This window comes from Anolis sagrei, chromosome 13, assembly GCF_037176765.1.
Source record: "Anolis sagrei isolate rAnoSag1 chromosome 13, rAnoSag1.mat, whole genome shotgun sequence".
Classification (NCBI taxonomy): domain Eukaryota; kingdom Metazoa; phylum Chordata; class Lepidosauria; order Squamata; family Dactyloidae; genus Anolis; species Anolis sagrei.
Genome location: NC_090033.1, coordinates 5,861,506 through 5,883,084, shown reverse-complemented (window position 1 = coordinate 5,883,084; position 21,579 = coordinate 5,861,506). Strand labels below are relative to the sequence as shown.

Sequence of the window (21,579 nt, the reverse complement as noted above, 5' to 3'; positions counted from 1 at the left end):
ACACAAACATATAACAATAAAGAGACAAAAAAACAGTGATTTTTGCTTGATTGACAGCTGCCAATCTCTGCTAGGTAGGCGGAAGCTGGAGTAAAGGCCAGGAGCTCGCCTTGACCTGGGCTTCGAATTGGCAGCCTTTCTACTGACAAGCTAGGAAAGTAAACAGCTGCTGGCTTAACCTGCTGTGCTAGAGCTCGGCCCAGGGCTTTGTTTGTTTGACTATTGATTGCAAAGGAAAGTAATGTCAATTGCAACAAGACACAGACCCTGTTTGACTTTGTGCCATATTTTTGTGGATTTACTCTGCTTTGTCCTTTTCCCCCCCAGTTAACCACCAGTGAGGAAGAGTTTTTACGGACGTACGCAGGGGTAGTGAATAGCCAACTTAGCCAACTTCCTCAGCATTCTATTGATCAGGGTGAGTAAGGGGGAAAGGGGAAGCTTTGGGTTCCTGTTGGTGCCAATAACTGGCTTGTGGTCCATTTCTGTATGGAGTTATGATCTTTGAAACGTCCCAGAAAAATGACTCTTACCTTTTTTTCTCTTGTTTTGGAAACCTTCCAGGCATTGCTTGTGAAATTTAAAACTATTCAGCCATAAGGACTTGTGCATCTGTAAAAAGAAAAAAAAAACAATGTTATTAACTGTTTAGAAAGAGAAAAGAGAGATAAAATAACTATTCAGGGGTTTTTTTTTGTATAAGAGATACAATTATTGTTGTTGTTGTTGTTGTTGCACATTATAGGCCTTCCAGTTGACCTGCTCTCTATATAGGGCTTTCTTGCAAGACTGATTGGCATAGCCTTGCACTGAGGCTGAGAGAGTGTGACTATTATTATTATTATTCCACATTATGGGCCTTCCAGTTGACCTGCTCACTTTATAGGGCTTTCTTGCAAGACCGATTGGCATTGCCTTGCACTGATACTGAGAGAGTGTGACTCATTATTATTATTATTATTATTATTGCACATTATGGGCCTGTCAATTGACCTGCTCACTTTATAGGGCTTTCTTGCAAGACCGATTGGCATTGCCTTGCACTGATACTGAGAGAGTGTGACTCTATTATTATTATTATTATGATCTGCGCCGGGAGCTCGACAGGGGGAGTGTGTCCCTGTTGGTGCTTCTGGACCTCTCAGCGGCCTTCGATACTGTCGACCACGGTATCCTTCTGAGACGCCTCGCGGGAATGGGTCTTGGAGGAACTGTTTTACAGTGGCTCCGCTCATTCCTCGAGGGTCGGTCTCAGAAGGTGTTACTGGGAGACTCCTGTTCAACCCCACAACCTTTGTCTTGTGGGGTTCCTCAGGGCTCAATATTGTCTCCCATGTTGTTTAACATCTACATGAAGCCGCTGGGTGAGATCATCCGGAGTTTCGGAGTGCGATGTCATCTGTACGCGGATGATGTCCAACTCTGTCACTCCTTTCCACCTGCTACTAAGGAGGCTGTCGAGGTCCTGAACCGGTGCTTGGCCGCTGTGACGGTCTGGATGGGGGCGAACAAATTGAAATTGAATCCAGACAAGACAGAGGTACTCCTGGTCAGTCGCAAGGCCGAACAGGGTATAGGGTTACAGCCTGTGTTGGATGGGGTCGCACTCCCCCTGAAGACGCAGGTTCGCAGTTTGGGTGTGATCCTGGACTCATCGCTGAGCCTGGAGCCCCAGGTTTCGGCGGTGACCAGGGGAGCATTCGCACAGTTAAAACTCGTGCGCCAACTGCGCCCGTACCTTGGGAAGTCTGACTTGGCCACGGTAGTCCACGCTCTGGTTACATCCCGTTTGGACTACTGCAACGCTCTCTACGTGGGGTTGCCTTTGAAGATGGCCCGGAAGCTCCAACTAGTCCAACGTTCGGCAGCAATGATACTAACGGGAGCGGAGCGCAGGGAGCATACAACTCCTCTGCTGCACCAGCTCCACTGGCTGCCGATCTGCTACCGGGCTCAATTCAAAGTGCTGGCGTTGGCCTTTAAAGCCCTAAACGGTTCTGGCCCAACTTACCTATCCGAACGTATCTCGGCCTATCAGCCCGCCAGGACCCTAAGATCTTCTGGGGAGGCCCTGCTCTCTATCCCGCCTGCTTCACAGGTGCGGCTGGCGGGTACGAGAGACAGGGCCTTTTCTGTGGTGGCCCCGCGGCTATGGAACGCCCTGCCCTTGGAGGTAAGATCAGCCCCTTCATTGATGATATTCCGAAGAAGATTGAAGACCTGGATGTTTAAGCAGGCATTTGGTTAACCCAATGCAACGAATGGTAACTGACTAAAGGACTGGCAACATGGATGACGAACTGGATCACGTTTTTAGTTAAGAGTCGAACTGGATTGGTATTGATGTATGAATTGTGTTTTTATGTTTTTTATGTTTTTTATGCTTTTAACTTTTTTACTGTTGATTGTTATATTATGTTGTAAACCGCGTTGAGTCGCCGGCTAGGCTGAGAAACGGCGGTATATAAATATAGCAAATAAATAATAAATAAATAAATAAATTATTATTATTATTATTATTATTATTGCACATTATGGGCCTGTCAATTGACCTGCTCTCTATATAGGGATTTTTTGCAAGACCAATTGGCATTGCCTTGCACTGATACTGAGAGAGTGTGACTCTATTATTATTATTATTATTATTATTATTATTATTTCTTCACATTATGGGCCTTCCAGTTGACCATCATTCTATATAGGGCTTTCTTGAAATATTGATTGGCATTGCCTTGCTCTGATGCTGAAAGAGTGTGATAATATTTATAATAATAATAATAATAATAACTTTATTTATACCCCGCTACCATCTCCCCAAGGGACTCGGTGCGGCTTACATAAGGCCGAGCCCACAATACATCAGTAGTAAAAGCAATAACAGCAGTAATACAAAACAATAAAATAAAACTCATAACAGAACATAACAAACTTATAACAGAACCAATAAACATTAACAGTAACACAACGACGTTTAAAAACCTATGGCTGGTTTTTATATTATTATTATTATTATTATTATTATTATTATTATTGCACATTATGGGTCTTCCAGTTAACCTGTATTCTATACATCCCTCTACATCCCACCTCGAAGTTTAAGATCTTCTGGGGAGGCCCTGCTCTCGACCCCGCCAGTCTCACAAGTGAGGCTGGCGGGGACGAGGAGCAGGGCCTTCTCAGTGGCGGCCCCCCACCTGTGGAACTCACTCCCCGGGGAGATTAGATCGGCGACTTCCCTCCTAGCATTTAGGAAAAAACTAAAGACCTGGATGTGGGACCAAACTTTTGGTCCCTCTGATAACTAACTCAAGGACTTGGCGATAGACAAGGACAAACGGAGTAGAACGGATGTATGGACTCTGATATATGGACTCTGACATGAGATTGTTTTAGGTTTTATGATTTTACTATGTATTGATGTTTTAATCTAACTGCTGAATTGTTATATTTTTTTTGAATTACTTGTTGTGTGATTGGGCATCTAATTGTGCCCTCCCTGTAAGCCGCCCTGAGTCCCCCTCAGGGTGAGAAGGGCGGGGGTATAAGTGAATGAAATAAATAAATAAATAAATATAGGGCTTTCTTGCAAGACTGGTTGGCATTGCCTTGCTCTGATGCTGAGAGAGTGTGACTATTATTATTATTATTATCATTAATATTGCACATTATGGGCCTTCCAGTTGACCTGCTCTCTATATAGGGCTTTCTTGCAAGACTGATTGGCATTGCCTTGGACTGAAGCTGAGTGAGTGTGACTATTATTATTATTATTATTATTATTTCACATTATGGGCCTTCCAGTTGATCTTCATTCTATACAGGGCTTTCTTGCAAGACTGATTGGCATTGCCTTGCTCTGATGCTGAAAGAGTGTGATAATAATAATAATAATAATTATTATTATTATTTGAAACACAACAAGATGAGTCCACAGAAGACACTCTTATTATTATTATTATTATTATTATTATTATTATTATTTGTTGTTGTTGTTGTTGTTGTTGCACATTGGGCCTCATGGGCCATCTGTCAGGGGTGATTTGAATGCAATATTCCTGCTTCTTGGCAGAATGGGGTTGGACTGGATGGCCCATGAGGTCTCTTCCAACTCTTTGATTCTATGATTCTATGATTCTATTATGTACCTTCCTGTTGACCTTTGGGTTTTAATCTTCGGGTTCAAAGAGGAACGACCTCAATGGCCAAACTGAAATTTCAAATCAGAGTTAAAGCATCCTCCGCTAGATGGCAGTGTCTTCCTATTAATTGTGTCCCAGATGTTTTGGGAGCCGTTGAAATAAAATATATTCAAATGGTTAAAAAAGAGTACCTTAAATCTGTGGCTGGCAGCAGAGATCCACGTAAAGTATTATTACTCCCTCAAGAGGTCTATCTGACTAATGCTGTTGAGTCAAACCACTCTTTACTTCTCTGTTAAGGGTTTGTCTGGCGTGCTGCTGTTCTCTTCTCCCATGTGTATTCTGCTTTTGTCTGATTTATTGCTATGGAGTCATTTAAATATTTTGACACATGCAGACAAACGAGAGAGATATGTTAACAATTGGTGATCAGGTCTAATTTCAGGTCTAAAATACTTTAGTCATAATAGCTTAGATGGATAGATAGATAGATAGATAGATAGATAGATGGTATGCAGGTATGCAGGCAGACGGACAGACAGACAGATAGATTCATTATATACCTAATAGATTTAGCAGAAATTCTAGGCTTGGCTGCTTTAATAATAATAATAATAATAATAATAATAATAATAATAATAATTTATACCCCGCCACCATCTCCCCAATGGGGACTCGGAGTGGCTTACATGGGGCCAAACCCAGACAACATGTTACAGCAAAATAAAACCAGAACATAAACAACAAACAACAACATCAAAATTACATAGGAAAAAAAGTATAAACACAGTAACAAAATAACATTCCAATAAACAGTCTTTGTAATATTCTTACAGATAGATAAAAGTTTGAGAAAGATTTTAGATTGTGCTTATCATGTCAGACACTCTATGCTGATGATCGTGCCATCACCACCCAAGTAGGGAGCTTTGAAATGGTTGAAGAGAAGTTTTCTGAAGCTTTAGGTATTCTTACTGCCTAATACAGGGAAAATCAGCGTCCACTGTCAGTGTTTAACATTTACACAAATAATCAGCCAGGAGGGAAAGAGACTTTTCTCTATGCTGACGATCATGCCATTACCGCCCAAGTAGGGAGCTTTGAAATTATTGATCAGAAGCTCTCTGAAGCTTTAGGTTCTCTTACTGCCTATTACAGGGAAAACCAGCTTCCACCATCAGTGCTTAACATTTACACAAATAACCAGCCACTGCCAGGAGGGACAGAGAGTTTCCTGTATGTTGACGATTGGGCCATCACTGCCCAAGTAGGGAGCTTTGAAATGGTTGAAAAGAAGCTTTCTGAAGCTTTAGGTACTCTTACTGCCTATTACAGGGAAAAGCAGCTGGACATGTCAAAGGACATTTAGTATAATACCAAGTCTTTAACTTAGTTTGTATTTTTAATCACCTTATAACTGTATGCTTGATTCGTTTCTGACACGATAAATAAATATAAATACCCAGCATGTTGAAGGAAATACTTGGAGCTCCTTAGCTTCAATGGCTGAAAGGGCAAAGCTGGATGAGAACACTTTGATGGATGCTCTGGAAGCATTGCTGTGGTCTGAGCGATGGGGTGGTGAGAGATAATGAGCACTCCGCTTCCCTAAAGCAAGCGATAGTTTGAAACCCGACTCCCAAGGTTTGTGCTTTGGCAAGAGCGCAGAAGAGTAAAAGATCTAAAGAGCAGAGGCATTAATCTGAGTTAAGTAGAGGCCTGGGGGAATGTGGGCCGCCTCCTTCCATCTTCAGCTCCCATGCATCGGTTTTGATCTGTACTGCTGAGCTCTGCCTGCCGTGCGGCGGCTCTGGAGGGTTGGCGCTAAGCTGCTGCTTCTTGGAGAAACCCAAAGCCTTGTGCAACGTAGTGTTCCCTCACTTATCGTGGGGGTTCTGTTCAGGACCATCCGTGATAAGTGAAAATCCGTGAAGTAGGGTCGCCATATTAATTTTTATTTTATTTTATATGTTTTATATATTACTAGCCTGGGGACCCAGCGGTGCCCGGGTTATTTGAGAAAGGCATTGTGTGCCAGGGTTGGTATTTATCAGTTATTTATGTGGCTCGCAGTGGTCTCAGGAAGTTGGTGAAAGTACTGCAAGTCCCATCGTCCATGGTCCATCCTCCTCCAAACTGCACCAGGATGTAGAGTGGGTCATGGGGTCTCTGTGTGCCAAGTTTGGTCTTGATCAGTCATTGGATGAGGTACGCAGCGGTCTCAGAAAGTGAGTGAAGGTACTGCAAGTCCCATCATCCATAGTCTGTCCTCCCCCAAAGATACTGCAAGTCCCATCATCCGTAGTCTGTCCTCCCCCAAACCACACCGGAATGTTGAGTTGGCCATGGGGGCTCTCTGTGCCAAGTTTGGTCTTTATTGGTAATTGGATGTGTTGCTGTAGTCTCAGGAGATGAGTGAAGGTACTGCAAGTCCCATCATCCATGGTCCATCCTCCTCCAAACTGCACCAGGATGTAGAGTGGGTCATGGAGGCTCTGTGTGCTAAGTTTGGCCTTGATCAGTCATTGGATGAGGGTCGCAGCGGTCCCGGGAAGTGAGTGGAGGTACTTCAAGTCCCATCATCCTTCGGAGTCAGGCCTTCCCCGCTGCACCTCAGGCTGCCGCACTTCTGAGTTCCCTGGCCTCCGCTTGACGTAAATATTTCATATTTTATATTAATATTTTCAAAAACCCGCGAAACAGCGAGTCCGCAAAAAGCGAACCGCGAAGTTGCGAGGGAGCACCGTACAGCCGTCTTGTCAGATGGAAACAAGGTTAGCACGGGGTTGTCCTGTTTGCACAGCCGAGCCTATACGATCCGTCTCAGGGTAGTGCCAACCTAAGTGGCTGTGCCGTGGCTTGTTGCTATAGCAACTGAGCCTTGCGGGTTCTCGGAGGAAGGCAGATCCTCTGGGAACCGAAAGCCAAGATGTAAACACAGGTAGGTTGACGGGCTGGTGCTCAAAAATAAAGCTGCACTGTTTGGCGTGGGAGAAAGCAAGGACATCGGATCTGGGTTCAGTTGCTTCCTTTTGCAGGTTGGGAAGGATACCTTGCAGTCTGTCCTTCCCTAACAGGAATACAGTGTTCCCTCAGCAATTGTATTGACCTCACTACCTCTGAGGATGGTTGCCATAGATGCAGGTGAAACGTCAGGAGAGAATGCCTCTAGAACATGGCCATGTAGCCCGAATAGGCCTACAACAACACAGATCGATCATTATTTGAGTCCACAGTGCTCTCTGGATTTAGGTGAACTACAATTCCCAAACTCAAGGTCAATGCCCACCAAACCCTTCCAATATTTTCTGTTGGTCATGAGTGTTCTATGTGCCAAGTTTGGTTCAATTCCATCATTGGTGGAGTTCAGAATGCTCTTTGACTGTAGGTGAACTATAAATCCCAGCAACTACAGCTCCAAAATGTCAAGGTCTATTTTCCCAAAACTCCCACCAGTGTTCATGTTTCATTGTAGTGAGTATTCATGCCAAGTTTGGTTCAGATCGATCATTATTTGAGTCCACAGTGCTCTCTGGATGTAGGTGAATTACAATTCCCAAACTCAAGGTCAATGCCCACCAAACCCTTCCAGTATTTTCTGTTGATCATGGGAGTTCTGTGTGGCAAGTTTGGTTCAATTCCATCATTGGTGGAGTTCAGAATGCTCTTTGACTGCAGGTGAACTATAAATCCCAGCAACTACAACTCCCAAATGTCAAGGTCTATTTTCCCCAAACTCCACCAGTGTTCATATTTGGGCATATTGAGTATTTGTGCCAAACAATCCATCATTATTTGAATCTGCACCAAATTTAGCAGTGTTGATGCAGGCTGGTTTTGCCTGAGTAGTCAGTCACGACGAAAGCCATCATTTGGATCAGAATGTACCAAGAGTGAGCCACAGAAGAAACTACTCTGCAGGAAATAACTCATCCTCGCACATGCCATTGCTGTCTTTTCCAAAATGATGCTTCATAGATGTACTCGCACTACAACTCTCTGGATTCTTGACCATTTTCCATGCTGTTTGGGGCTGATAGTAGGGCTTGTTTGTATTATATCTGGAATTTTAAAAACTCTCTTATAATAACAACAGACACTGCCAGAAGGGTCAGAGAGTTTCATCTATGCTGACGATCATGCCATCACTGCCCAAGTGGGGAGCTTTGAAATGGTTGAAGAGAAGCTTTCTGAAGCTTTAGGTGCTTTTACTGCCTATTACAGGGAAAACCAGATTGCACCATCGATGTTTAACATTTACCAGCCACGGCCAGAAGGGACGGAGAGTTTCATCTATGCTGACGATCGTGCCATCACCCCTCAAGCAGGGAGCTCTGAAATGATCGAACAGAAGCTCTCCAAAGCTTTAGGTGCTCTTACTGCCTATTACAGGGAAAACCAGCTTGCTCCATCAATGGTTAACATTTACACAAATGACCAGCCACTGTCAGAAGGGACAGAGGGTTTCATCTATGCTGATGATTGTGCCATCACTGCCCAAGTGGGGAGCTTTGAAATGGTTGAAGAGAAGCTCTCCAAAGCTTTAGGTGTTCTTATTGCCCATTACAAAGAAAACCAACTTGCACCATTATTGTTTGACATTTACACAAATGACCAGCCACTACCAGAAGGGACAGAGAGTTTCATCTATGCTGACGATCGTGCCATCACTGCCCAAGCAGGAAGCTTTGAAATGGTTGAAGAGAAGCTCTCCGAAGCATTAGGTGCTCTTACTGCCTGTTACAGGGAAAACTAGCTTGCACCATCAATGCTTAACATTTACACAAATGGCCAGCCACTGCTAGAAGGGACAGAGAGCTTCATCTATGCCGACAATTGTGCCATCAATGCCCAATCAGTGAGCTTTGAAATGGTTGAACAGAAGCTCTCCGAAGCTTGAGGTTCTCTTACTGCTTATTACAGGGAAAACCAGGTTACACTGTCAATGTTTAACATTTACACAAATGACCAGCCACTGCCAGAAGAGACAGAGAGTTTCATCTATGCTGACAATCATGACATCACCGCTCAAGCAGGGAGCTTTGAAATGGTTGAACAGAAGCTCTCCGAAGCTTGAGGTGCTCTTACTGCTTATAACAGGGAAAACCAGCTGGACATGTCAAAGGACATTTAGTATAATGCCAAGTTTTTTAATTTATTTGTGTTTTTAAATACATTACAACTGTACCCTCAATTTGCTTCTGACATGATAAATAAAATACTTCTAATCACATAGGAGTGATGGTGACTGATATCTGGACATTTGGAGGGCACCAAGTTGAGGGAAACAGCAACCTGTGCAACAGTGCGACAGCAAAAGTCAAATGATGAACAATGAGAAACCCATCCCTTCAACTTCCATCTTTCCAATTGAAAATAAACCCAGATCTGGCAGATTCGGCTCTCTGAATCAACATTATTGAAGGTTTAGCAAAGTTAAGAAGCTTAGGGTGTTGAGAGAAATTGAGTGCCGCAGCTTCGAAAAAGAAAGATTTAAGGAAAGTAAAGCCAAGGCAGCAATCTTCCAAGCATTCCGCGAAGATTGACATTCGATCGGCAGAACGTCCCGATGAAAAGGACTTTTCTGTGTCTTTTAAGATCAGTGTCCAAGTTCTAAATTAAACTCAAGATCTTAAGACTCAGGCGCATTTGATGGGAATCAGGAGTAAAACCACAGTGGATGGGTCCATCAGGAAAATAAACACATAGGAGACAAGGTGTCGGAACAATACACAAGACATTTCAAATCTGATATCGGAAGACAAGGCTTGTGAAGGATACTGTGTTAATATAGTTTTTATTTTGTTACTTTATGTATTTTGTTGGGATGTAACTTTTCTGTTTTGTATTTTATTTTGCTGCATTGTATGTTTTGGGCCCTGAGTCTCCTTCGGGGAGATGGTGGTGGGGTATAAATGAAGATTATTATTATTATTATTATTATTATTGGAGCCCCCGGTGGAGCAGTGGGTTAAACCCCTGTGCCGGCAGGACTGAAGATCGACAGGTCGCAGGTTCAAATCCGGGGAGAGGCGGTTGAGCTCCCTCTATCAGCTCCAGCTCCTCATGCGGGGACATGAGAGAAGCCTCCCACAAGGATGATAAAACATCAAAAATCATCCAGGCGTCCCCTGGGCAACGTCCTTGCAGACGGCCAATTCTCTCACAACAGGATGCTCCTGACACGACCAAAAAAAATTTATTATTATTATTATAGAATCGTAGAATCATAGAGTTGGAAGCAACCTTCTGGGCCATCCAGTCCAACCCCCTGCCAAGAAGCAGGAATATTGCATTCAAAGCACCCCTGACAGATGGCCATCTAGCCTCTTTAAAAACCTCCAAAGAAGGAGCCTCCACCACACTCCAGTTATTATTATTATTATTATTATTATTATTATTATTATTATTATTTCAAATCCCAAAGTTCAAAGATTATTCTGAACTCCACCAATGATGGAATTGAACCAAACTTGGCACACAGAACTCCCATGGCTAACAGAAAATACTAGAAGGGTTTGGTGGGCATTGACTTTGAGTTTGGGAATTGTAGGTCACCTACATCCAGAGAGCACTGTGGACTCGAACAATGATAGATCTGGACCAAATTTGGCATGAATACTCATTACGCCAAAACATGAACACTGGTGGGGTTTTGGAAAAATAGACATTGACATTTGGGAGTTGTAGTTGCTGGGATTGATAGTTCACCTACAGTCAAAGAGCATTCTGAACCCCACCAATGATAGAATTGGACCAAACTTCCCACACAGATCCCCCATGCTTCCCCTCCCATGCCTCCCCTCCCCGCTTAGAGTATCAGAAACAGCCCTCCCCTTGGCTGAGAGGCTATGCCTTGAAGGGACACACTGGCACGCACGTCCCTCCAGCCTCGCATGCTCTCGCTCAGCTGCACATGGGCACCATGCCTGCTCTCCCCTCTCCCGCTTGAATTCTCAGAAACAGCCCTCCCCTTGGCTGGGAGGCCAGTCAATCACAGCGGGGGGGGGGGGGGATGCCTTGAAGGGACACACTGGCGTGCACCTCCCTCCAGCCTCGCACGCTCTCCCTCGGCCACACATGCACACCACGCCTGCTCTCCCCTCTCCCGCCTGAAGACTTAGAAACATCCCTCCCCTTGGCTGAGAGGCCAGCCAATCACAGCAGAGGAGACGACTATGCCTTGAAGGGACACACTGGCATGCACCTCCTTCCAGCCTCACACGCTCTCCCTCGGCCACACTTGCGCACCACGCCTGCTCTCCCCTCCCTGCTTGAATTCTCAGAAACAGCCCTCCCCTTGGCTGAGCGGCCAGCCAATCACAGCAGAGGAGGGCTATTCCTTGAAGGGACACTGTGGCATGCACCTCCCTCCAGCCTCGCATGCTCTTCCTCGACCGCATACGCGCACCACGCCTGCTCTCCCCACCTCATGATCTTTCAACCCCTCACTTCTTAGTGTCTCAGAAACAGCCCTCCCCTTGGCTGAACGGCCAGCCAATCACAGCAGAGGAGGGCTATTCCTTGAAGGGACACGGTGGCATGCACCTCCCTCCAGCCTCGCATGCTCTTCCTCGGCCGCATATGCGCACCATGCCTGCTCTCCCCACCTCATGATCTTTCAACCCCTCACCTCTTAGTGTCTCAGAAACAGCCCTCCCCTTGGCTGAGAGGCCAGCCAAGAGTTCTCGGAGTCTCAGAAACAGCCCAGAAATTTCCTCATGGGATAAAAGGAGTGGGCCACCCTGGCACCCCGTTTTATCTTTGTTTTATGGATTTACTATCCATTTTTGTTGTTCTTCTTGGCAGCCCTTTCCCCTGAGTTTTTCCAACCCTAGTTGTACATTTTTGCCAACTGTGGTGGGCCTATTATTTGACACAACACAGTGGTCCCTTTGATGTGATCTCAATCGTCTCTCTGCTGTGAGGTGCTTTGAACCCTCTTGCCCAAAGATAGTGGCCTGATTTGGAGCTGGAAGGGGTGATTTCATCTCAAGTGTGGTATGTTTTTGGAGGAAAGGCCATGTTTTGTGTGTTGCCTTTGGAACGGTTGCCTCTGCCGTCTAATCCTTTCAGCCAAGAGGCTTCAAAGAAAGCCTTATTAAAAGGAATAATCGGTTCACACAAGCCCTAATTAGTTGATGTGGGGCTTCGGAGGAGGGAGGAAACACTTCGTGTTGTCGGTTGTACTTAAATGGCCAAGATCTTTCTGAAAAAGGGAAGATCAATTGCACACTTAACCAAACATCCGCAGATGCGTGGGCGGAGACTCCAGGAACACGGGCTGCGTCTTAAATCTGATCCAAAGGCTGTTGTTCAGGGATCTGAGGATGTGGGCGCATTGGCCGCTTCCTCCATAACACATGCGGGAGACTAAACGCATGTTTTGGCACAGCTGGTAGGGAATCAGCTGCATTAAAATCACTACTGGTTGAAAGATAATGAGTTCAAAGCTGATCATTTGTCTACCTTGCTGTCGACCTTTGCAGCCTGAAAGACAGTTGCATCTGTCAAGTAGGAAATTTAGATACCGGTTAGGCAGGAAGGCTAATTTAACTAATTTACGAACCACAAAAATCTCCAGCAGCATGCAAAAGAAGGAGGAAGTACTCCATTGGTGCCACAAGTGGACAGTGAAGCGACAGCTCCCCCGGTGGCCGGAATTCGAGCATACCCTCATGAAGCTGGAATGTTAAATATCCTCTGTGTGTCTGACTATATATGTTGTGTGTCTATGGCATTGAATGTTTGCCATGTATAGGTGCATTGTGACGTTGAGAAACACTGACCTAGAGCTTTGCGGAGCTTCTGTGCAACCATTTCAAAGCTCTCTGCTTGAGTGGTGATGATATGATCGTCAACATAGATGAACTCTTTGTCGCTTTTCGCATTTGTAGGGGTCACCAGAACTTGAGGAACTGTATTAAGGGGTTGTGGCATTAGGAAGGTGGAGAAACACACACCTAGAGCTTTGCAGAGCTTCTGTGCAACCATTTCAAAGCTCCCTGTTTGAGCGGTGATGACATGATCATCAGCATAGATGAAACTCTTTGGTGCTTCTGACAGTGGCTGATCATTTGTAGGGGTCAACACAACACGAGGAACTGCATTAAGGGGTTGCGGCATTAGGAAGATTAAGAAACACTGACCTAGAGCTTCGGAGAGCTTCTGTTCAACCATTTCAAAGCACCCTGCTTAAGCGGTGATGGCATGATCGTCAGCATAGATGAAACTCTTCATCGCTTCTGGCATTTGTAGGGGTCACCACAACATGAGGTACTGTATGAAGGGATTGCAACATTGGGAAGGTTGAGAAACACTGACCTAGAGCTTCGGAGAGCTTCTGTTCAACCATTTCAAAGCTCCCTGCTTGAACGGTGATGACATAATTGTCAGCATAGATGAAACTCTCTGTCCCTTCTGGCAGTGGGTGGTCATTTGTAGGGGTCACCACAGCATTAGGAACTATATTAAGGGGTTGCGGCATTAGGAAGGTTGAGAAACTTACCTAGAGCTTCGGAGAGCTTTTGGTCAACCATTTCAAAGCTCCCTGCTTGAGCAGTGATGACATGATTGTCAGCATAGAATTGGCACTTTTGGTAGCGGCTGATCATTTGCGGGGGTCACCACAATACAAGGAATTGCATTAAGGGGTTGCGGCATTAGGAAGGTTGAGAACCACTGATCTAGAGCTTCGGAGAGTTTCTGTGCAACCATTTCAAAGCTCCCTGCTTGAGTGGTGATGACATGATCATCAGCATAGATGAAACTCTTTGTTGCTTCTGGCAGTGGCTGATTATTTGTAGGGGTCACCACAACATGAGGAACTGTATTAAGGGAGCTTCGGAGAGTTTTTGTTCAACCATTTTGAAACTCCCTGCTTGAGTGGTGATTACATGATCGTCAGCATAGATGAAACTCTTTGGCGCTTCTGGCAATGGCTGGTCATTTGTAGGGGTCACCAGAACACGAGGACCTGTATTAAGGGTATTAAGGGAGCGTCAGAGAGCTTTTGTTCAACCATTCCAAAGCTCCCTGCTCGAGCGGTGATGGCATGATCATCAGCATAGATGAAACTCTTTGGCGCTTCTGGCATTTGTAGGGGTCACCACAACATGAGGAACCATATTAAGGGTATAAAGGGAGCTTCAGAGAGCTTTTGTTCAACCATTTCGAAGCTCCCTGCTTGACCGGTGATGGCATGATCGTCAGCATAGATGAAACTCTTTGGTGGTTCTGGCATTTGTAGGGGTCACCACAACATGTATTAAGGGGTCGTGGCATTAGGAAGATTGGGATACACTGAGTTAAACCATTCACCTTTGAACAAATATTGAACTGGAGTTTTTAAAATGCCAGGTAGCAAGGATCTACTTTACATGCCGAACCCAAAGGCCACATGTTCCGCATTCCTGGTGTAAATAAGTACAAAGACTGTGTCCAGTCATACTGATCCCTTGTTTTTGCCCCCTTGTGTGCTCTAGGTGCTGAAGATGGGGTGATGGCGTTTTCCAGATCAGAGACCGAAGATCGAAGGCAGTAACTTGGATGGGCTGCTTGAGCAATAAATGGCCGGAGCGGGGCAAACGAGGCTCTGGGAGATCACGGAAGATGGCTGGACCCTCATGAGTCCCCTTGCCCTCCTCGGTTTTTGTGTTGTCCTGTGATCGCCTCCCCTACTACCCCGACTTCAACCTCCCTCTTGCCCATCTTTCCGAACGCTGTCCGCAGCCATCCGTTTCTGTGTCCCCTCGTGCCGGTTCTGCGTTAATCCAGGACAACGCCGGGAGTACATTTGTGATTGGCTGCAAAGGAAAAAAGAATGAGACTCGGATTGGCAGGCTAAAGCGAGGAAACTTGACTCGTGGAAGCACTCCACGCCCCTGATTCTTAATTTTGTGTTTTTAAGAATTGTTGCTGACACCCTGCTTCTGGAAGCCTTCAAGCTCTGGTGCTTTTTTAGGTCATGCTGGTGTGTGTGGTTTGGTTTTTGTTTTTTCGGAGAGAGGCTTGGAAGCGGAACCGCATCGGCCGTTTCCCGAATGAGTGGCTCTCAGGTGTTCTGCTGACATCAGTGTTTTCTTGGCTCAAAATCGGGGCGGGGAGTGGGCGGGATAGAGAAGAGGGAGTCTGACATATTTAGGGGCCTCTTTCCCATTTTGTCTTGGGACAGGGAGACGTTTTGCCGTATTTATTACATGCTTGCTCGCTTTCAAAACAAAACTATTGGCTGCAAAGTCCCCGCTGTGACCGGCACTTCCACTTCTCTGCTTCTCTCCTCTCCCAACTCTTTTTGAGGGATTGTTGCTCTAAGACAGTGTTTTTCAACCTGGGGGTCGGGACCCCTGGGGGGGATTGTGAGGGGGGTTTCAGAGGGGTCCCCAAAGACCATCAGAAAATAGTATATTCTGTTGGTCATGGGGGTTCTGTGTGGGAAGTTTGGCCAAATTGTATCATTGGTGGGCTTCAGAAAAAACCTTTTTCCAGGTGAACTATAAATTCCAGCACCTACAACTCCCAAATGTCGAGGTATATTTTCCCCAAACTCCACCAGTGTTCGCATTTGGGCATATTGAATATTCGTGCCAAGTTTGTTCCAGATCTATCACTGTTTGAGTCCACAGTGCGCTCTGGATGTAGGTGAACTACAGTTCCCAAACTCAAGGTCAATGCTCACCAAACCCTTCCAGTATTTTCTGTTGGTCATGAGAGTTATGTGTGCCAAATCGTTGGTGGAGTTAAGAATGCTCTTTTAATTTAAATGAACCATACATCCCAGCAACTATAACTCCCAAATGACAAAATCAGTCCCCCCCTCAACCCCACCTGTATTCAAATTTGGCCATATCGGGTATTTGTGCCAAATTTGGTCCAGTGAATGAAAATACATCCTACGTATCAGATATTTGCATTATGATTCATAACATTAGCAAATTTACAGTTATGAAGTTGCAAGAAAAATAATGTTGTGGTTGGGGGGAGGGCAGTCACCACAACATGAGGAACTGCATTAAGGGGTCGGGGCATTCGGAAGGTTGAGAACCACTGCTCTAAGACATGTTGGCTTTTACTGAAGCCTGTCCAGACGCAGAAGAGATGGTCAGGAACCTTCCTTTTATGTAGAATTGTGATCTCAATGGAAACAGGCAGCTCTTTCAGACCTCCTCCAAGGCCTCGGCCTTTAGCTGTGTGGCATGGATACGAGGGGCGTTCATTAAAGCTTTCCCCTGACCCACTTCCTGTGGAAACTTGGCCCAGTTCTGAGTCCTTCTTTCCATGGGTGCCACCTCGGGACACACACTTCTCCCCTCTTTACACACCTTGCTTGTGCAAGCTGACAGGTTGCTCCAAAAGCCATGTTGGCCTCGTCTGAAAAATGCTTGTCCTTCCAAAATAGCTTCCTTGTTGGAAAGAGGTGGAAGCCGGACAATGCGAGTTCGGGAAAAGAAGGGGGATGCGGGAGAATGTCAAAGCCAGAGGAGCATGCTTCTTCCATTTGGACAACAGGGCAGTTGTGACCTTGTGCATTATCTTGCTTACCTTTGGCGAGCATGCCACATTGTCTCTTGGTTTGAATGTCTGCAGCAGTGAAGCCTAGTCTGCCCCAGTGATCCTGGTCCCCTTTGCTAGGAAACCCATCCATATTACTCCGTGCTGGTCCCAAAATCCTGTGAGTGTGACCTTGCCTGCCGAGAGTTGGGCACAGGTCTTCTTTGGAGGTGGTGAGTCAGGATGCTTCCTTTGTATCAACTGGACTTGAGTCTCAGGATTAGAGCGATGGACCCATCTTTCATCCTGTGTGAGCAGTCATGGTTTCCATGGCACATCATTGTCAAGAGGGCCTGAAAGCATTTGACTCGTTCCTGCTTCTGGAAAGGTGTGAGCAGCCGGGAGACCCAGCGAGCGGATACCTTACGCATGTGAAGATGGTCTTGGGTGATATTTTCCATGGACCTCACACTCATCTTGACATTTTGGGCTAAGTGGCGAATGGTTACATGGCGATTTTCCAAAATGGTGTAGAGTAGAGTAGAGCGGGGTCGCCCATCTCATCAAACGTCTTCTGTGGTGTGTGGACTTTCGAGTAAAGGAACTTGAGGACTGCTCTGTCGTCCCTCCTATGATGGGGAATCCTCACCATCACCCTCTTCCATCTCATCGAACGTCTTCTTTGATGTGCGGCCTTTCGAGTAAAGGAACCTGAGGGCTGCTTTTTCTTCCTATGATGGGGGATCCTCACCATCACCCTCTTCCATCTCATCAAACATCTCCTTTGGTGTGCGACCTTTCGAGTAAAGGAACTTGAGGACTGCTCTGTCTTCCATCCTGTGATGGGGAATCCTCTCCATCACCCTCTTCCATCTCATCGAACGTCTCCTTTGGTGTGCAGCCTTTTGAGTAAAGGAACTTGAGGACTGCTCTGTCGTCCATCCTATGATGGGGAATCCTCACCTTTAACCTCTTTCATCTCATCGAACGTCTCCTTTGTTGTGCGGACTTTCGAGTTAAGGAACTTGAGGACTACTCTGTCGTCCATCCTATGATGGGGAATCCTCACCATCACCCTCTTCCATCTCATCGAACGTCTTCTTTGGTGTGTGGCCTTTCGAGTAAAGGAACTTGAGGACTGCTCTGTACTCCGCTGGGTCCATTTTCAGACCTCACTCCACTTCAGAACCTGTCAAATCAAGACTGTTCTCAGTTCTGAGTTGTCAATTGGCATGTAAGCTATAGGGACTTATATCTTGACACATGTGCAGTTTCAGAGTCCTGTGATCAATAGAAGTGGGTCAGGGGAAATCTTTAATGGACGCCCCTCGTATGTCAGCTCAGCACAGACTGTGGTCTTTTAAAATCTGGAAACGGATTCAGGGATGGGAACAGGGTAAACACAAGACTTTAGGTAGCCTTGGCCTGATACTTGCACTGATTTGCGAGGTCTTTCTTTCTTGTGGCCATTGCAGACAACAGTGTCACCTTCCTCAAAGAGAAGCAGTTTTGGGGAGTTGCAGGCACTCTTAACCAAATCCCAAATTATTGAGTCACTGGCATTATTTTTCTATATGCCCTGACTTGCCAGAAGCCTTCAGTTCCTTTGATATTCCATGTGCTTCATCTCTTGTAGTGACATGACTTTTCACCGTACTTCCAGAAAGGCATACAGATGGGCTGCGCTGCTGAAGTATTCCAGAAAACATACATTGAAGCTGCAACTTAATTTGGCCCGTTCCCTTGTCTTTGGGACAGGGACACTTGAGTAGAAGAACAAGTTTGAAGACCTCCCAATTGGCACAGCATTTCCAGGGCCATGTGGTTATTAAGACGTCGAAGCGATGGAAATTATGAGGGTTGAATGAAAAGTAATGCCTCCACCTTCGTTACTTGGGTTTGGGTGGGAGTATTTTAATAAATCAAACGCAGAAATAATCCTTAGAATGTGCTCTTTAACTACCACTATTCACTTTTCCACATAATCACCAGACAATCTGATACATCTCTGCCAACAATGAACAAGTTTTTGAAGCCATCACGGAAGAAGTCGACACTCTTGTTTTGGGTACCCATCGTGCACAGATCTTCCAAGCAAAGCAATAACGTGACCCACACATTCTTGTGAAATGCCGATTATGCTTGAAATTTCTCTCTGAGTATACAATGATCGTCCTGAATCAATCTGTCAACTTTTTGCTTGTGAAACTCGGTGGTTGCTGTCACAGGATGCCCATCTCCTTGTTTGTCACGCAAGTCAGATGTTCCCACCTCACACATCTTGAAACTTACTCGCCCAATGACGCACAGTACTCTCATCAACACAATCCCCATAAACAGCTTGCATTCTCTGATGAATCTCCTTTGGGGTGACACCTTCTGCTCTCATGAATTCAATGACTGCATTTTGCTTAAGTTGCATTGACCAACCATTTGCGTAGGGTTCCATACATTTTAACAACACAACCATTCAATGCTAAGGCACTGTAGAGGAGAGTCTACTGAACAAGCCAGTACCTGCTGCATACCAGTACTGCCATCTGTTGAGGAGTTATGAAGGTGGAGGCATTACTTTTCACTTTAACAACACAACCGTTCAATGCTAAGGCTTCCTGCCAAAATGGAACTGTAGAGGAGAGTCTACTGAACAAGCCAGTACCTGCCGCGTACTAGTACTGCCATCTGTTGAGGAGTTAGGAAGGTGGAGGCCTTGTGTTTCATTCAACCTTTCCCTCTCACTAAGCATGGATTCGAAGCTTTGTCATGTTTTTGGTTTGGAAAACAAGCCTCTGTTTCTAGAGATACGATTATCCCAAGGAAACTAGCAATAAATTCAGTTCATTTCCTCAATTCTCCCCAAAAAATATTTCTCTTTTTTCCAAGGTGGGAAGCTCTTCTGAAGGCTTGCCCATTTGATCAGTGTTGTGACGTGACATAATTAACCCATTTCCTCCTCATTTGGGCTGTGGATGCACCATTGCCAGGTCCACCTCACCCCGTCCTGCCCAAAACCACCTTGTGCCACAGGGTGAGATGTGTTATAATTTATTTGCCTGTTTTGGGTTGAAATGCAGGAGAGTTGATGGGAAAAGGGTCCGAGATCGGCCACACTACTCCGTTTCCCCATTGCATAGTTTCCCAGCCCTTGGTGAACCTCACTCCCCTTCAACTCTGTCTTTTGTCTTGTCCTTCGCCCCGCAGTATTTTTGTCAAGCCATAGAAAGGCTGTTCCACTTTGCCTCCGACCTACCCCTGCCTCCTATGCATGCATTCGTACCTATACCCGTCGCATAGGGGATGATGAGACTTTGCACACTGGTGCTGCTCGGGGGCTGGTGCAAAGGATGAAATGCTCTCTGGAAATAAAGCCCTCTGGAAAGTGTTGGTTGGCGAGTCTTGTTTCGGGTGTCTCTTTTACTACCTTTCACATATTTCTTCGAGAAACTGCAAGTCGCTTCTGATGTGAGAGAATTGGCTGTCTGCAAAGACGTTGCCCAGGGGAGGCCTGGATATTTTACCATCCTGTGCGAGGCTTTTCTTATGTCCTCACATGAGAAGCTGGAGCTGACAGAGCAGAACTCACCCCACTCTCTGGATTCGAACAGCCAACCTTTTGGTCGGCAGTCCTCCTGATGTGAGAGAATTGGCAGTCTGCAGGGATGTTGCCCAGGGGAAGCACATATGTGTTACCATCCTGTGGGAGGCTTCTTGCATGTCCCTGCACGGGTAAGCTACTGCTGACAGACAGGAGCTCACTCTGCTCCCTGGATTCAAGCAGCCGAGCTTTTGGTCAGCAGTCCTGGTGTGAGAAAATTGGCCATCTGTAGGGATGTTGCCCAAGAGAAGCCCATATGTGTTATCATCCTGTGGGAGGCTTCCCTCATGTCCCCACATGAGAAGCTGGAGCTGACAGACATAAGCTCACCCCACTCCCTGGATTCAAACTGCCAACCTTTTGGTCAGCAGTATTTCTCACGTGAGAGAATTGGCCGTCTGCAAGGACGTTGCCCAGGGGAAGCCTGGATGTTTTACCATCCAGTGGGGTGACGTTGCCCAGGGGAAGCCTGGATGTTTTACCATCCAGTGGGGTGACATTGCCAGGGGACGCCCAGATGTTTTACCATCCAGTGGGAGGCTTCTCTCATGACCCTGCATGAGATACTGGAGCTGACAAACAGGATCTCACCCCACTCCCCAGATTCGAACCGCGGACCTTTCTATCAGCAGTCTTGGTGTGAGAGAATTGGCCGTCTGCAAGGATGTTGCCCAGGGGACGCCTGGATGCGTTACCATCCTGTGGGAGGCATCTCTCATGTCCCTGCATGGGAAGCTAGAGCTGACAGACAGGAGCTCACTCTGCTCCCTGGATTCAAACTGCTGACCTTTTGGTCAGCAGTCCTGGTGTGAGAAAATTGGCCATCTGCAGGGATGTTGCCCAAGGGAAGCCCAGATGTGTTACCATCCTGTGGGAGGCTTTTCTCATATCCCCGCATGGATCCTTCACATGACCCCGCTGCTGGTATTTAGAGATGACTATCATCTCACCTTTCGTAGGCTTTGACAACCTTCCCTCCACTTGCTCAGCAGCAGCACTTCTTTGACATTGACTTAGAAACAGATGGGTGCCTGCTGTGCAGAAACCATGGAGATAGAGCGATATCTGAGTCACATGAACTGAGACTTGTTTCCTGATCATCTGACTGAATGAAGAGCCTCCATAGGTGGCAACGGTTGCATTTGAGATCCCTTTGCCCTGAATGCTTATAGATGCATAGCGACGCGAGGGACTGCCTTCGACTGAGTCAACCCTTGGCCCATTTGTTGATTATTTGCAGTATTCCTATTCTGTCCTTCTCACCCTGAAGGGGACTCGGAGCAGATCACAGAACACAGATATGGCAAACATTAAATACACTGACAGGACAGACAACTGTACATAAAGAGAGTTATA

At 46.0% G+C, this 21,579-nt stretch overlaps 1 protein-coding gene across 2 annotated transcripts in view; it reads left to right on the top strand.

Annotated features, from left to right (window-relative positions):
- CTNNBIP1 (catenin beta interacting protein 1) overlaps window positions 1–20,010 on the top strand; it is a 40,725-nt gene extending 20,715 nt beyond the window's left edge. For both annotated transcript variants that reach the window (XM_067473022.1, XM_067473021.1), the window contains 2 exons: window positions 328–418; window positions 14,624–20,010. In XM_067473022.1, the coding sequence (XP_067329123.1) occupies window positions 328–418; window positions 14,624–14,682 (150 nt within the window). In that variant the 3' untranslated portion in view covers window positions 14,683–20,010. The remainder of the gene's footprint in view (window positions 1–327; window positions 419–14,623) is intronic.
- Window positions 20,011–21,579: the final 1,569 nt, after the last annotated feature.